General features: G+C 36.3%; 1 protein-coding gene across 1 annotated transcript in view; it reads left to right on the forward strand.

Moving 5' to 3' along the window:
* The first annotated feature begins 7,190 nt into the window (after positions 1 to 7,190).
* The window catches only part of LOC149807778 (glycine dehydrogenase (decarboxylating), mitochondrial-like), an 89,630-nt gene continuing 79,929 nt past the window's right edge, over positions 7,191 to 16,891 (forward strand). The window contains exons 1-3 of the mRNA XM_089970525.1: positions 7,191 to 7,678; positions 10,618 to 10,696; positions 14,445 to 14,580. Coding sequence (XP_089826651.1) covers positions 7,421 to 7,678; positions 10,618 to 10,696; positions 14,445 to 14,580 — 473 coding nt within the window. The 5' untranslated portion in view covers positions 7,191 to 7,420. The remainder of the gene's footprint in view (positions 7,679 to 10,617; positions 10,697 to 14,444; positions 14,581 to 16,891) is intronic.

Genomic DNA, 16,891 nt, shown 5'->3' on the forward strand with positions numbered 1-16,891 from the left:
GACACAGCAACAAAAAAAATGATGCACCGAGAGTCATGTGCTTGTTCCAAGACGGAACTGGATATGTTTGTCATGCCTCCCACCATGATGACGATGCAAGAATCCCAGTGGGTGGAATTTCACCCGGTCTCCTCATTGACCGATTCCGCTCCCATCGAGTTTGAAATCAAAGGACAGCCCGAAGATTACATCGATCTGAATAGCAGTTACTTGTACTTGAAAGTGAAAGTGATGGAAGGAACACCTCCCGCTAACATAGACGCTGATGAAGCAGTAGCTCCCGTCAACAATTTCATGCATTCCTTGTTCAGCGAAGTGGACTTGTACTTGAATAACAAACTGGTCAGCAGCAGCATGGATACTTACCCTTATCGAGCGTACCTGGAAAATCTCTTGACGTACGGAAAAGAAGCCAAGAATACTTATCTGGATGCTTGCGTGGTATGGAAACCTGACCAAGCGACTAAGTTCAACGGCATTACACTTGCTGGGGATGCTTCAAATCGAACGGGATTTGTAGAACGACAAAAGAAAATTGCTGGAAGTCGTAGTTTAGAACTGATGGATCGTTTGCATTTGGACATGTGGTTACAAGAAAAGTATTTGCTGAACGGGGTGGATGTCCGCCTGAGACTGAATCGCAGTAGTGCTGCTTTCCATTTGATGGCTGCTGCTGATGCAACTTACAAAGCCATCATCCAAGAAGCCAGACTCTACGTGCGTCGTGTGGAAGTGTTACCTAAAGTAGGTAACGACATCAGTCAGACATTGAGCAGAACAACCGCCAAGTATCCGATACGACGCGTAGAAGTGAAAACGTTCACCATTCCTGCTGGACAGCGATCCATGATCGAAGATCATCTGTTCCAAGGACAGTTACCCAAACGTTTGATTGTTGGTATCGTCAAGAATTCAGCTTTCAATGGTGTCTACAACGAAAATCCTTTTGAGTTTAAGCATTACAATGTGTCCAAGATCGAAGTCAGTCGCGATGGCAAGACCTTGTGTACCCGACCTTTCGAGCCTAACTTTGGTGCAGCAAAGAATTATTTGAGATCGTACTTGTCCCTGTACGAAGCTACCGGACAGTTAGGAACCAACACCAGTCACGGCATTACGTACGACGATTATGCAGGAGGCTATGCTTTGTGGGCTTTCGATTTCACTCCAGACCAAGGCAGTGACGAGGGACATTTCCACCCTATAAAATCAGGCCAGATTCGTGTGGAACTTCAGTTTGCGAGTCCACTGGATGCAGGGAACACAGTGAACGTCATCCTGTACGCCGAATTCGATAATACCATAGAAATCAACAGTTTGAGAGAAGTCATTCTAGATTACTAGAAACCATGGAAGACTGTTATCCCTCTTTACCTAGTGGAGAAACTTTGGACATGAAATGTAAGGAGACTGTGGAAGAAGAAGAAGTGATCATGATGAAGTCAAGATGGCCAGAACAAGAAGCCCATTTAGTCTCCTGTTTTGCCAAACACTTGGTCGATAAAATGACGGAATTGATCAAGAAAGATTGCTATGGATGTCAAAACGATCATCCCAGTCAAATTCAACACGATAAATGCCTGATGTTAAGTCAAGAAGAAAAATTGGACGAGTATCTGGACGAAGCTTGGAGTCTCATCTCGAACAAAGACGTGTTGCACCAGTGGTATAAAGACTTGCGTGAACATTCTTGTCCACCATTAACCACTCAAGAGATCCATCGTATCGAAGCTCTCCTGAATCAGAGTGAGGAAACAAAACGAATAACCGTTTATTCGTCAGACATTTTCAAGCAAAAAGTCAGGATCGAATTGACGACTTATTATTACCTGTGAAGAAGAAGAATAAACATGGATACCTGGGAACTTTATTACCTTTTGAACCACAGTTCGTATACGGCTTCTTGGAATCCTGTCGTCTGTGCTAAAGATGAACTTCCTCATCGCAAACCTAAAGACCATCAAGCTTACGTGATCAACACGGACGACAGTCATCTCCCAGGAACCCACTGGGTAGCCGTTTACTTTCCTCAAGAAGGATGTGTGGAATATTTCGATTCGTACGGATTGCCCCCTTTGGAAGACGATATCATTGACTTTATGAGAAGAAATGCTCAAACCACCCGATTCAATAATGTGAAATTACAAGGCACAGATTCCTTGGTGTGTGGACAGTACTGTGTGTATTTTCTGCATCATCGCAGCCTGGGCTATTCCTTAGAACATTTAGTGACTCATTTTGATGCTCGTTCTTCTTCAAGAAATGATGTGAAAGTAGATCGATGGTTTTGTGACCATTATGCTTATCTTTTGTCTCAAGCTAGGAAACGTAGTGTCCATCAATGGCCTAATGATTTCCAACAGTGGAAATCACAATTTCATTCACAACGTTGTCAGCCCTGTTTAAAGTAGATGGTAAATTGAGAAAAAAGTTTGTGGTTTGAAAAAAATTGTTTGATGTTATAGTGTTGGATTATTGTTAAAAATGTTAGAGTTGTTGTTTAGTGTTAAGTGATTTTTGAATAAAAAATGTTGTGTTTTGAAAAAAATGCCTTTGTGGTTTGTTTAGCTATAAGAATGTTGGATTGATGCTCTTTCATTTCTTACTGTCCCTCTCATGACACTCACTGAACGTTGCGACTAGAAAACCGTGTGGGGGATGTTTTCCTTCACGTCCGCGCTTTGACTTTAAGAACCGGGGTTGTTTCCAGTCTAACCATCCATTGTCGACTCATCCTCCTAAGAAGATGTGCTCCAAACTAGCTAAGCTCAACGAAGCCTACGTGAATCTGCATAGGGTCAGACACAGTCTGATACCGAAGCCAGAAGAAATAGAGAATGTGAGAATGTTAAAAATCACTGAAGACCTGATAGAAGAACTCTTCAGAGAAGAAATGAACAGGGAAAAAGAAGAATGGACAGAGAAGTACAGACTTCAGAGACAGCAGCAACAGCAGCAACAACAGCAACAGCAGCAGCAGCAACAACCTGAAGCTGACAGAGGCTTTGTCGATTGCCGTATCGACACTAAAGAGTTCTTCTTCTCTTTCCGAAGAAGCAGACCTATCGCCAGAAAGTCTATCCTCAGAGGACATCGGATTCTTAGAAACTAAAAAAGAATGCCATAGCAAACAAAAAAACAGCCCTTTTCAGGGCTACCCCAATACTCTAGAAAAGAAATAACGATCAATTTGCCAATGTGTGTAGGTAGAGTAGTGTGAAAATAAACACTAACTCTTTTATAAAAAATGTGAGGGTATGTGTTTGTGTGTTTGTGTTTGTAAGTGATAAAGTAGGTTGGTGTGGATAGTAGATTAAAATTATGTCTTTTTTGGTGTTTGAGGTGTATATTTGGGGTTAGATTGGATTGCTTTGCTTATGTGGATAGTCTATTGAAGTGATTTATAAAAAATTTTACAATAGTGATGGGTAGCATAAAAAAGTGAGTGAGTGTTTCTTTTAGGTCCTCGCGTTGTTGTTGTTTCTTGGTCATGATCTAGGTAAGATGTGTTTGTGTTTGTAAATGTTGAAGTAAGTTTGTGTGTTTGTGTTTGTAAATGCTGAAGTAAGTTTGTGCGAATAGTAGATTATGGGTTTATTTATTGATTCTTAGCGTATGTAGAGAGTATAGTTGTGGTTATATTATATGAAATGAGAAAGTAGGGGGATGTTTTCCTTCACGTACGCGCGATGTTAGGTCATGATCTAGGTAAGATGAATTTTATGTTTTTAGGGGATGTTTTCCTTCACGTCCGCGCTTTCACTATAAGAACCCACAGTGTTCGTTGTTCAAACCATTCTGCAAAGAATAAAAAGAAGATGGCGTCAAACCAAATGGACAAAATACAAACCTTGCAAGACGTTTTAGACAACTTAGGAATAATGGAACAGATGCTAATAAGACTCGTTGAAGACCATTATTCCTATAGTCCCCATCGTGTAAAGATGGAAATTAATAACTTAAGAAAAGCAAAGGACAAGATTAGTGGTGTCATGAAAGAGATAAAGGAGGAGAAGGAGGATGAAGAGGAAAGAATAAGAATACGCAAATGGAACGAAAAAATTGAAAAAGAAGAAGAAAATGAAAAGAGGAAGAAAGAAGAGGAGGAAGAGAAGAAAGAAGAGGAGAAGAAAAAAAAGAAAGGGAAGAAGAGTGTAGGAGATAAAATAAGAACTTGGTGGAGAAAAAGAAGAAATTAGAAGAAGAAGAAGAAAACCCAAAGGCCCTTTTCAGGGCCAGCCATATTTCTCGAAAAGAGATAGCCTTTCCATTGCCTACCCCCTTTTTTTTTAAATTTAAATTTAAATTTTTAAATTTAAAAAAATTTAAAAAAAAAAAAAAAATCCCATATTCAATTCCCCTTGACGCTAGACAGTCCCACGATTTATTCCCATGTTAAATTCCCCTTGACGCTAGATTGTCCCACGATTTATTCCCATGTTAAATTCCCCTTGACGCTAGATTGTCCCACGATTTTTCTCCATGTTAATTTTCCATTGACGCCAGATTGTCCCAAGGGGTTCTGTAATGCTAATTCCCATTGACGCTAGGGTATCCCACTTCACTACTATTGCTAATTACAAACAACCAGAGTTTCTCTACCCGCGGCAAGAGTCTTCAAAGAAAGTAACCGCGAATTTGACTGTAACGCAATAGATATTTCAAGGACGGGTAGTTTATTTGTTCCAGAAACGGTCTAAAGTCGTAATATTATATAACATGTATTCACTTTACCCAAAATAATTTGAATTACGAATTCTATCATAAGACATTTATTAAAATGAGCAGGAATTGTTAACAAATTTTCTCACCGTGATAAGGACCCCATGCTCAACTTGACAACAAAATTAGGCATAACTCCACTGACGGGGCCTTGGCGCTCGCAAACTCCTGGCCTGCCCCATCTCCTCTCAATCAAGGATGTGACATGGTCGAAGGAAATGGCTCTAGTTGCATTGTTATGTATATTTAATTTAATTTTCTGTTAGGATTATTTTTTTAAAATTTCATTACATGTTATTGTAATGTAACATGGTTCGCTGGACTTGACCTTGTCCGAAATTGAGTTCATTTTTGCTTGACCTGGTTGACTTTTTAATTTTTTTCTTCTTAATTTCATTTTTGTAAACAACCAATAATGGCTTCATTATTCTCTATGTGTATGAGTTTATTGTCAGGATTATTATTCAGGTAAACAAAAGAAAGAGTAAATATGTTGATCAGGGTCAGGGATTTTGAGATTCCCAACTGAAATTTGTAGGCTATTGTGTTGTAAATAAACAAGGCTCATTAGATCATTCTAGAAGGTTATTTTCCATTAGGTAATGTTTTTTTTTTTTATATAGAAAATGCTAATTGTGACCTGAGGTCAAGCAGATAACTATATTATCTTGTGACTGTGAGGATTTTACTGGTCTTGCTTTAACATCTAGCACTTTGAATTGTATTATGTTGTGACCAGTTTGGGCTGAATTTTATTTTCTTCAAATATTGAATTCAAGTGACTATTTTCTCTGGAAATACACAAGTGTTCCGACAAAATTTTGGGATAAAGACATTCATTGGAATTTACATTGAATCCCAACTTGGAAAAATATTTCCATGATTCAACAAGAGACTGTTGACAATCAGCACTTTACAGGCCATGACAGACACGTCATTGCCTTAAAGTTTGGATCTCTTCGGGACTTGAACTGATTTTTATTCAGGACTTTTTAACACTAGGACTTGTGTCTTTAATTCTTTACTTCTTGGATTTTTTTTGGATTTAATTCGCAATACTGTAAGTTCTTTTTTCTCATTTTTCACTTTGTATTCTACAGAAATAAATTATTTGTTAAATTTTACAAAGCTTGTTGTCTTCACTCTTTTCTGTTAGTTATTTTAAGAGCATAGTCTTGTAACATCATGGAAACAAACTAAGGGCAAGCAAAGATGAATACAGATCACCAACCTAATAGGTTTTTGTTTATAAATACTATATATATATATATATATATATATATATATATATATATATATATATATATATATATATATATATATATATATATATATATATAGATATAGACACAGAGGGGGGTATATATATGTGCTCGTATTGTTGCTTTCATAGGTGAAAGTCGAACTGAAATATATGGAAAATCAATATTAATGTGTATTTCTGAATTTAAGACGAGGAGCGGTACTTAAGAAAAATAGTGTTTTTGAAATTAGTTTTTGCAATTTGTTTTTTTAATTATTAGTTTGCAGGATGGCGCAGTAACTACAATCAGTTTTGAAAATCTTCATTCTCGTTCTCTCATACTGAAACTAGATTTTTCCTCACGCTGATTCATTTAATTTTTCTAAATTTTAAGGTGTTTTTCTTTCATTGTTCGTATATACGATGGTGGGACAAGTATGACCTGTCATCCCTTGTTACTTGCTAAACGATTTGATTTCTCTCGACGCCTCTCTCTCTCTCGACCTATCTATTCGACTGGACACAACAGACTGCCTCTTACCTCGTTGATCGATATTACACTAATGTGGAATACCGGTTTGTTTAGACCCAACGACCTACTGGTGGGTTACTAGAATTTTGAACACGGCAAACAGCCTTGTGAAAGCCGCCGTCATACAGTAGGATTCACTGCATGAACAAGCTCCTCCCAAATATGCCGCACCTCCCTATGCTGACGCAACATAAAAAATAAAAAAAAGAGAACTGGTTGTTTCCAGATTAAACCAACTGACCTACACAATTACCTTCTAGGAATTCATCGAATTGTTCTTAAAATGTATTCCCAAGATGGTCATGCATAATTAATTTAAATACCTTTGCAATAAAAGTAAGCAACCCAGCTATATTGAAAATTACATTTCTCCCTCCGCTGCCAACTTGTATTTAAATGTATAATCCGCGTGTAGTAATTGTTGTGCGAGAACGGGAACGAAGGTCAAGGCCCATTTGCGAATATAAACAAAGATTGAACAGTACAAAGTTACAATAACGACTGGTTTAAAATAATAAATAATTTCCTTATTTACTGGCATTTTACATATTTATTAATATGAACATAACTTCTGAAGTTTATTTTATTACAGTTGATGACGTTAAATGACTTGCATTCCTTATAATCATCCTTTGCCTAGAACATGGTGTTCAATTATTCCTTTCGATCCTCTAGTAAACGATTTATTATTGGCTCTAAATATGGATTCAATAGCCATTCAAGGGATATCGATGTGGGCAGTGTCCCGATACTGTAATTTGATTGGCTACAGCTGAACAAGTTAACACAGTTGGAAAGCTGCCGGTTTACTGACACCTGCTACAGGCAGCTCTTTCTGACAGTTGAATGTAATTTCTTTTCACTGATTTGAATATTTATCAAGTTACCCCTAAAAGCAGATATTTTCATCAGTTTTAAAGAAAATGCATCGTGCTAGGAATATTATTCGAGCTGGTGTTACAAGTTTTGACAAAGTTTGGAAACAACATGGAAGTTGTAACCCAAGATATGTCCAAGTGGGGAGCAGTAACCCAAGATATGTCCAAGTGGGGAGTAAGGAAGAAATTCGGTGTGCTAGTACTGTTTCCTCCCTCATACCACCACATAATGACTTTTCACAAAGACATATTGGTCCAAACAAAGATGAGAAGAAAGCGATGTTGGATTTTATTCGTGTGAAGGTTTGTATGTTTTAAATATATGACGGCCAACGAGACCTTTAAATGTATCAGAGACCCAATCCTAGTTCACTATACATCACCATACATGTTTGTGCGCCTAGTAATTGACCTTGGTATGTGACCTTATCAGTAATGCAGATAATGGCTACTACTTTTATATATTCTACTGACAATCAGCGGCCACGTTTTCATTCAGAGTTTTATTGTTTTCGTTATTTTTAAGAAGTTAACGGAGCTGCTTAGAAGTCAGTTAAATCCATTTACTTAATTGGTGGGAGTGGGAAGGATACAGTATGGCTCAGTCAGTTAAAATTTTTGCAGTTAAACCACTGAGCTGAATCCAGTGAATTAACTCCATACTGATCAAAGGTTTCTTTTACTTTTAAATCTGCTGGTACCCATGTCTGACACTACTCAGAGAAAATAAAAAAAAAATCATTACTTAAGTTTTTATGGAGTCCACCCAGTAGAAGAATCACCAAAGCTGCTTTAAGTTGTTGAAATTTTTTATTTAGTGGATATATGAGATGAAAGTTCTGAAAATATTGTGTTCTCTGTCCTGCAAAAGGCATGTTCAGACAAAACTCGAAATCGATCAGTAATACAGTAGTATGACATACCTATTTTATAATATTGGCCAAACCCACCTTTGTATTGTTATTCAGCAAAAATAACACAAGCGAATTAAAACAGTTACTCACCTGTCCTCATTTTACTTGCCAATGAAAGCTCTTCCACTACACTATTCATGCTTACTAGAAAACAACTCAGCTATTCGATGATCGATGGTTAATAGTAAAATTAATACAAAATCATGAAAATAGTAATGATAATAATGAGGATATTGTGTTTGAAAGCACCTAATGCATGGTAATGGAGATGATATATGTGTAATTGCTACCCTATCCCTTGATTTCTTAATGGTATTCCTGTTAATGGTGACACCTTTCAGTAATCTAGGTGTCATTTTAAATGACATCAGAGTTTCCTTTTCAATGAGCTACCACACTTTCATCTTCGCTAGCCAAGGTTCCGATAACCCTATCTACACCTTGGCATATCGAGCATATATTTCTGTGTTTCAGGTCTGTGAATTTAATTGGATGCTGCAGCAAGCCATCACATCCAATCAAAATTAAGTTAAAATTTATGCAGTTCCTACGTAATCAAGATTAGGAGAGAACACAACTTGAATGGACTGATTAATAAGCAATTTTCCAGTGCCAGCCCTTGCAAGCACAAATACCTTTCACTCAAATAGACCTGTAATGGCTTCCCTATGGTACATAGTCATACTTACAATGTTAAACTTGCAAAGTATTCTTTTAGGTCAATTGCCACCACTGTTTTAATCCTATGTACAATGCACCATGCTGTTGGTTTCTTGGCATTACATACTAAGGGAGGCAACACATGAAATCCAATAGATTTCGCTCGGACAAAGCACTGATATACATATAGATGTTGGATCCGCCAAGTTGTAGATAGGGTTATCGGAACCTTGGCTAGCAAAGATGCCACACTTCTTTATCAATTGGAAATGTGAAATCTTGCGGGAAAGAGAATATCAAAAATATATTATTTACACATAGTAGGAAAGTGTTATACTTACTTGAGGAAACAAGTATTTTCTAGGACTATGCAGCTTTGTTAATACATTGTAGGTGTAAAATTTAACTATAATATTCATGTAACTGGAAGGACTAGCAGATTGAGAAATTTGCTTGTCCTGTTTGAGAAATTTGCCTGTCCTGCAGAATTTTCACTAGTCCTTTCCACAATGTCAGATATGTGCCTATATTAACAACACTTCAGTTTTTAACTTCTCATCATTATTCATAATCTCATTTTAGAAAAACCACAATGGTTACTTGAAATATTCACTTCAAGTTTACAAGACAAACAAGAACCAATTCTCCAGAAATTGACTGTAAAATGATTTACTTGACATTTTCTAGTCTAATCATTCTTCAGATCTGGTCACTACATATCATAACTCCACAGATGAGTGATTAAAGGTATAGCATTACCTGTTGTGCTACATCGAAAGCAGGTGAGATCTCATTACAGCAGTAGACGCATTGTGCTGGTTTGTACAACAGATATGAACCTTTGAATAAAGTGTTTGTCTCCATGATACAAACCGTTTAAAGATGATGGTTAAGCGTAAGAACTGGTATATTTCAATTTCTGAATTAAAGATAAATCATTGTCCTATTTTATATGGATTGGCATAATGTAAGGTCATCTAAGTTTGCTAATCCTTGGAGTTAGTTGCTACCCTATGCCAACACTGCATGATTTGGCAAATCCAGATTTTTAGTAGGCGGTGTGCTCTGACCTCCAACCCTATCATAAATGTCAAAATATCTCAAATGGGGCAGAAAAGGTTAGAGGAAACTCAGACAAATAATGTTTGACATACAGCTTGGCCTTATCAAACATAACCATAATATATATATATATATATATATATATATATATATATATATATATATATATATATATATATATATATATATATATATTTGGAATTTATTGTCATCTTGCTATACAGTGACTAAAGGATCATACTACTCTACATGTATATGCATTAGTATTTATTTCTTACTTTTGGTGCAACACCTACATTGTTTAATGTAGATACTGCAAGCCTTATAGCATGATTGAAAGTTTTTCTATCTGTATTCATCGTGTAGGCATATGGCTTTTGATTGGGGTGAGTGGGAATGATAAAGAAGATGAGGATGTTGTTGAAATGTGTACAGATAAGGAACAGTATGCACACCTTACTGCTGCATGTTGGTTTTGACATCAATGTCAGATAGTCACATAGACGTGCAAATGAAAAGTGAATTATAGCAAATTAGCAAGTACAGTTTGTGCTTTGTTGGTCTTTGCTTTGTATTATTCTAATTAAGAGTTTCCTTTTCTTACAGGACATAAATGATTTAGTGAAGAAAACTGTGCCAGAAAACATACTGTTGACAAGGGAGCTAAAGCTAGATGATCCACTGGGTAAGACCATGCCAGCAGAACCTGTATAATTACATTTAAATGATCCACTGGGTAAGACCATGCCAACAGAGCCTGTATAATTACATTTAAATGATCCACTGGGTAAGACCATGCCAACAGAGCCTGTATAATTACATTTAAATGATCCATGGGGTAAGACCATGCCAACAGAGCCTGTATAATTACATTTAAATGATCCACTGGGTAAGACCATGCCAACAGAGCCTGTATAATTACATTTAAATGATCCTAGTTATAGCTTTGGGACAGGGAGGTAAATGAATTAACAAGCTGAATGGGTTGAGTCAGATACTTACAGAAAACCTGCAATCCTTGCATGATTTTATTGAATTATTTTCAGTGGTTTCATTTTAAAATGATATATACATATGACATAAAGAAAGAACAGAAGCAAAATGTTATGCAGTAATCAAAATGCTGGGATAGTTAAACTAAGTTTGGGTGAGAAAAATATACTGAAGACATGATTGGATGGTAAGCTGGCGTCCTGTTTAATTTAGAGCACATATAATGTACTGGATCATCATTGAAAAATATCACCTCATTATTAGGTCAACTGTCAATAAGTCTTAAAATGAGCTTATGGTATGGTACTTAATCATGTGTCGTCCATTGTGCTTTGTCCACTCACTGTTGTTACTTACAATGTCTTGTCAAATCTGCTCAACAGACTTTGAAAGACATCATCCTGACATGAAGGTCTTTCGCATATATTAAAGTAAATCAATCTGTTATGGAGTATGACCACTCTTTCTAACTCAATGGAATCTGACAAAATTGGACAAAAAGCATCCTGGCAGGAATAAATTTCATTTTTTTTTCAAAATTACAACTACCATCGAAATTACATGGATGACAATAATTAGAAAGAAATAGAAAACTTTTAAATTACCTTTTTCCAAAGCTGCTTAACAGGATTAGACTAAATTTGACGGAAAGCATACAAGCATGAAGCCATTTTCAATTTGTTCAAATGATGCTGATCCACTATCAAATATGGTCATTGTTACTAAAAATAGAAACATCTTTAAACAATGTTGCAAAAACAGCTCAACAGAATTTGACTAGATTTAATAGAAACCACCATGGAATGAAGTTTTTTAAGCTTTGTTCAGATCATATCAATCCACCATAAATTATAGTCACCGTTACTAAAAAGAGAAACTGCTTTAATGGCCTAAGTGGTTAGAGTGTCTGCCTAATGGATGCTGGAAGTCACAGGCTCAAACCTTTCCTGAGTCATATCAAAGACTTAAAAACATAGTACTAGCAGCTGCCTTGCATGCTCAGCACTAATAGGTTAGTGAAAAGTGGTTGGCCTGGTGTCGGGATAACATGACTGGGTGTGGCATGATTCTACATGGCTGCGGCATGTTACCCCTGTGCTAGACATCACTATAAACTGCCACACTGCAGACATTGTTAGTGATACAATTGAAAACTTGTTAAAGCTATGTTAAAAATCTAAATCACACACTAAAAAAGAGAAAATATTTAAAGAACTTCTCAAAAACTGCTTCACGAACTTTGACCAAATGATCTGCCATCACATTTTCCACCATTACTAATACAAGAAAACCTACTTCTCCAATACAGCTTAACATAATTTGGCTGAAAGCACTGCAGCATGAAGTACATTAAAACTTGTTTAAATGATGCTGATCCACTGTCAAATATGCCACCATTCCTAAAAATAGAAAGCATTTAAAATGATTTCTTCAAGTAACCACCTAATAGAATTTGACTAAATTGGACAGAAAGAATCATAGAAGGTCTTTAAGATTTGTCTGTCATCCAGCAAATAATGTCCTAATCACTGCACAACATAATTTGAACAAATTCTATAAAATCATCATGACATGGTTTGTAATTTTATAAATATGATGCCAGTTGCCAGCAAATATGGCTATTGTTGCTAAAAATAGAAAAATGTGTATACAACTTCCTCTTGAACACTGCTCAGCAGAACTTTGTAAGACTTGAAGGAAAGCATCTTGGGATAAATAGGTTTAAGATTGACATAATTGATGTTAGTGCACCATCAAAATACATGTACTGCCATTACTACAGAAAAAACCTTGAAACAACAGAAATTACTTAGGAAAAATTGACTGAATTTGACGGAGTGCATATTGATAATAAGATCTTTCAGACTTAGGAAAATGATGCCATTTTGCAGTCTAATGTAGTTGCCATTGCTTAAAATGGGAAATAAAAAGCTGCTTCTCAGAATTTGACCAAATTTTATTGAAAGCTGTCTGGCATGAAAGTCAGTCTGCCATCAGATATGGCTGCTGTTACTTAATATAGACAAATCTTAAAGAATTTTTCCAAAAACACCACTGTACATACTTTGACTAAATTTGGCAGAAAGTAGCCTATCGTGAGCACCTTTCAGATTCATACTGTTCTGACATGAAATTTAGCTGCTGTTAGTAAAAGTAGAAAAAACTTTTTAACAACTTTAATATGGGAACACTACTGAATAGACATCAGATAGTGATGAAGGGGCAGAAACTAAAGAAACTTTTTAAATAGTTGTTTTTTTGTAATATATGCAATCAACAGTATTATACAAACTTTCAACAGAGAGCATTCCCATAACCCTGATTTCTTGTTAGAATGAAGCAAGAGAAGAAATGTATGATAAGGGCTATTCAGAATTACAGGTTTGGCATTATACAGAGTTCTTCAGTTTCAGAAAGTTTAAAACTGATATTAAAATATTTTAGAATGCAAAATTCATGTTTTGTTAAGAAAAATAACAAGTAAGGTATTTGATGGATTATTTAAGTTATTGTATGGAAACCGATGAATGGTGACTATCAACAGTTGCCATATTGGGTGGATGGCTTGCACTTGGGTTAAGGGATAATCATATTATTGATTATGGTGTCAAAAGTTCATTGTCAATAATTGTAAGAAAAAAACTGGCTTAAGCTATAAAAATATCAGTTATTGATCATGTATGTAAATTAAATTCTTGTGGATGATTTAAACATTGGGTAAGAAAGAAATCTGTTGAGTTTGAGGTGAAAATGGCAAAGGTCATTGTCACTGTGACAAAAGAAGCAAAATAACATCAGCTTTGAACTATAAAGCGGTATCTTGATGAAAGTTTATGGAGGGCTTGTACTTAAAGTATGGAGGAGGCTTGTTGATGTGGGGGTTGTACTTACAGTATGGAGGAGGCTTGTTGATCTGGGGGATAAAATATTTGAATGTTATGGTCATTGTAGCTTGATAAAAATTGGATTTTGCAGAATAACTTGTTTTGTTGGACTTTTGACAGATTTTGTGCATTGCTTGCACTTATAGTAATATAAAAGAGACCTATAGATTTTGGGGTCTAAGGTCATATGTCATAGTGATGGTAAGTTTAATAAGAAAATTATTTCTGCATATGAAGTTTTTTCTTCAAAACTACATGTCATGACAAAAAGGTTGAGACTGGTTGGTAATTATTCACCCTGAGTTAACCATACTAGTGCTTACATGGAGGGCTATTAAACATGGGGTGGTTATATAACATGCTGTTAATGATTCTCATTTTTCTTTGGGATAAACCAATGTGAGAATTTATTTATAATACAGTGTAACTTCTAGGTTAAAACACTAAGACTGTCTCTGATGCAGAGCAGTCTATTTATCAGAGTATAAGATAATGCTGACTTATTAGGAATGATTGATTTTTTAAAACATTTCATTTTGGTTTTGTCTGTTACAGATGAATATGAGCTATTCAAGAAACTGTACAAGATGGCTGCCAAGAATAAGATATGGCGGAGTTACATAGGAATCGGCTACTACAATACCCACACACCACACACAATCCTCCGCAATATGTTTGAGAACCCTGGCTGGTAAATAGTTTATTTGTTTGCATTGCTACAAGTAGGTACCTTGAATCGGTTTTGTGCATCACTACATCCATCTATCAGTACAGTTGTTCAACAGTCCAGCAATGCTTGTTAGCAAAATTTTATGTACAAACATTACAGATAGACCAATGAAATGTAAGAGCTGATTCAGTTTTCAGAACACTACAAAAATTTTTCAGTTGTTTCTCATTTACATTTTGACCTTGGACATTTTTTTAATAAAAACGTTTATATCCCCCCACCTCCAAAAATCCCTTACATGGTAGCATGATTAATCAGAAACCATTTTGAGGTAGACAGGCAAAAATTGGTAGGCATATTTATTGTCATAATTTTAAACTTTTGGATTCACATGTGACAGTTCCTAATGTATTAGGAAATTCCCAGGTTTTAATTATGATTCAGTATATGACATTTTCATAAATTTCTTTAAAGTTATTGTCCACTTTGGAGGAATCTCAGTATAGCAATCACGTGGGCATTGATATCCTTGTTGTTGTAGGGTTTAACACCATTTTTCAGCACACGATAGGCTATACATGGCAGCCAGTATTAATGGTGGAGGAAGAACCTGGGAAATCCCCGGAAAGAACCACTGACCCTCGAGAAACTACTGGCAAGCTTTCTCACATACCCACATTGGCCGAATCTGAGACTTGAACCTATGCAAGCAGAGGTGGGATGGCAGTGATCTGTAATGGAGAGCGCTTTAGACCACTCGGCCACTCAGGGCCCCTTGATATCCTTGAATAAACAATGCAGATGGCTTGCATGTAGGACAAGAAAAACACCTATTCATTTGGGGTCATAGGCCAAGGTCACAGGGAAAACAACTCAACTTTAGTGGCACAAACTGTAATCATACTTTGTGGATGACTTGAATTACAGATAAGAAAGGTGCATATCAATTTTGGAATCAGTAGATCAGCGGTTAATGTCACAGTGACCAAAATAAGAAAAATGGTTTTTACAAAGTTGGTGTGCAACTTATTATATGTGATACTCAAAAAGTATGTAAGATATCTCTTTGAAACTTAGTACATGTAATAGACTAGAATTCCAGATGTGCCTTTTGTGGCTAACAATTCTTAAGTTTTCAGTACTTTTACAATTTTCATCCATGTGCCAGTTCATCCAACCTCATCATTCATACTTCTCTTTCTGGAGTATTGTGCTGACATGGTTCAAGATATCTGGTACACATATTAGAGTTGTAATCCAGGTGTGTATTTTGCTACTCTCAATTCTTCAATTTCAATTTTTTACCTGTCTGTCTGTCTCTCCATCCACACATTATCCACATTAATTTCTATGGCAAAATCCAAAAAGATGAAAAATACCTCTACAGTTTAGTACATATATTAAACTGTTGTGGTATAGATATTCCTTTTGCAATTTTCAGCTCAGTTTATATATTTAGTTTGCCTTTACAAAAAAGAGGGGAGCTGTTGTACTACTCCCAACAAAGGCTTTTGTGTTGATACTTATAAAATGCATAACTGCTAATATGTACAGCAGCACTACATCTCAGCCCATCTTCTTTTGTCCTAGGCAACAGTTTGTAAATACAGTAATTACAATACATTACTAAAGCACACACTTAATTAATTTTTGGACAAAACCAGTGAATAAACGTAGTGTACATCATGTCTCCTGGTACACACAAGTACTTGTGACCACCAAAAGGATGGTAAATGATCCTGAAATTGGAGAATTATACAAGTCCTGCTTTATCAAAGACTCAGATAATTAGATCTAGTCTTTCTAACATTTCCTCATGATCTATTTAGCATGCATCAGCTATAGTTTTTATGTTTGAAGATGCGTTGATAAACTGCAATTATCTTCACTAGTAGCATTTTTCTTTCCCACTCAGGGGGCAGCCCCAAGTGGCCGAGTGGTCTAAAGCGCTCACCATTCTGGATCACTGCCATCTCACCTCTGTCTGCGTGGGTTCGAGTCCAAGGCTCTGCTAGCATAGGTACATGGGAAAGCCTGCCAGTAGCTTCTCGTGGATCGGTGGTTCATCCCTGGGTTTTCCAGGGTTCTTCCTCCACCAGTTATACTGGCCGCCATGTATAGCCTATCTTGTGCTGAAAAATGGCGTTAAACCCTAGAACAACAACAACAACAACAACTTTCCCGCTCATGGTTGCTATGACCTATTTCATGTATCAGTTTTCTTTTTCAGTATTTGTTTTGTTTGCTGCAAAGTTTAATGGAATTTGTATGCAAGATAAGCACAGATAAAAGGAGTGATTCTGTTGTCTTTCATCCTTGCACTTACATAGCT

The sequence above is a fragment of the Sinohyriopsis cumingii genome, chromosome 1, assembly GCF_028554795.1.
Source record: "Sinohyriopsis cumingii isolate HCF-2022 chromosome 1, ASM2855479v2, whole genome shotgun sequence".
NCBI lineage: Eukaryota > Metazoa > Mollusca > Bivalvia > Unionida > Unionidae > Sinohyriopsis > Sinohyriopsis cumingii.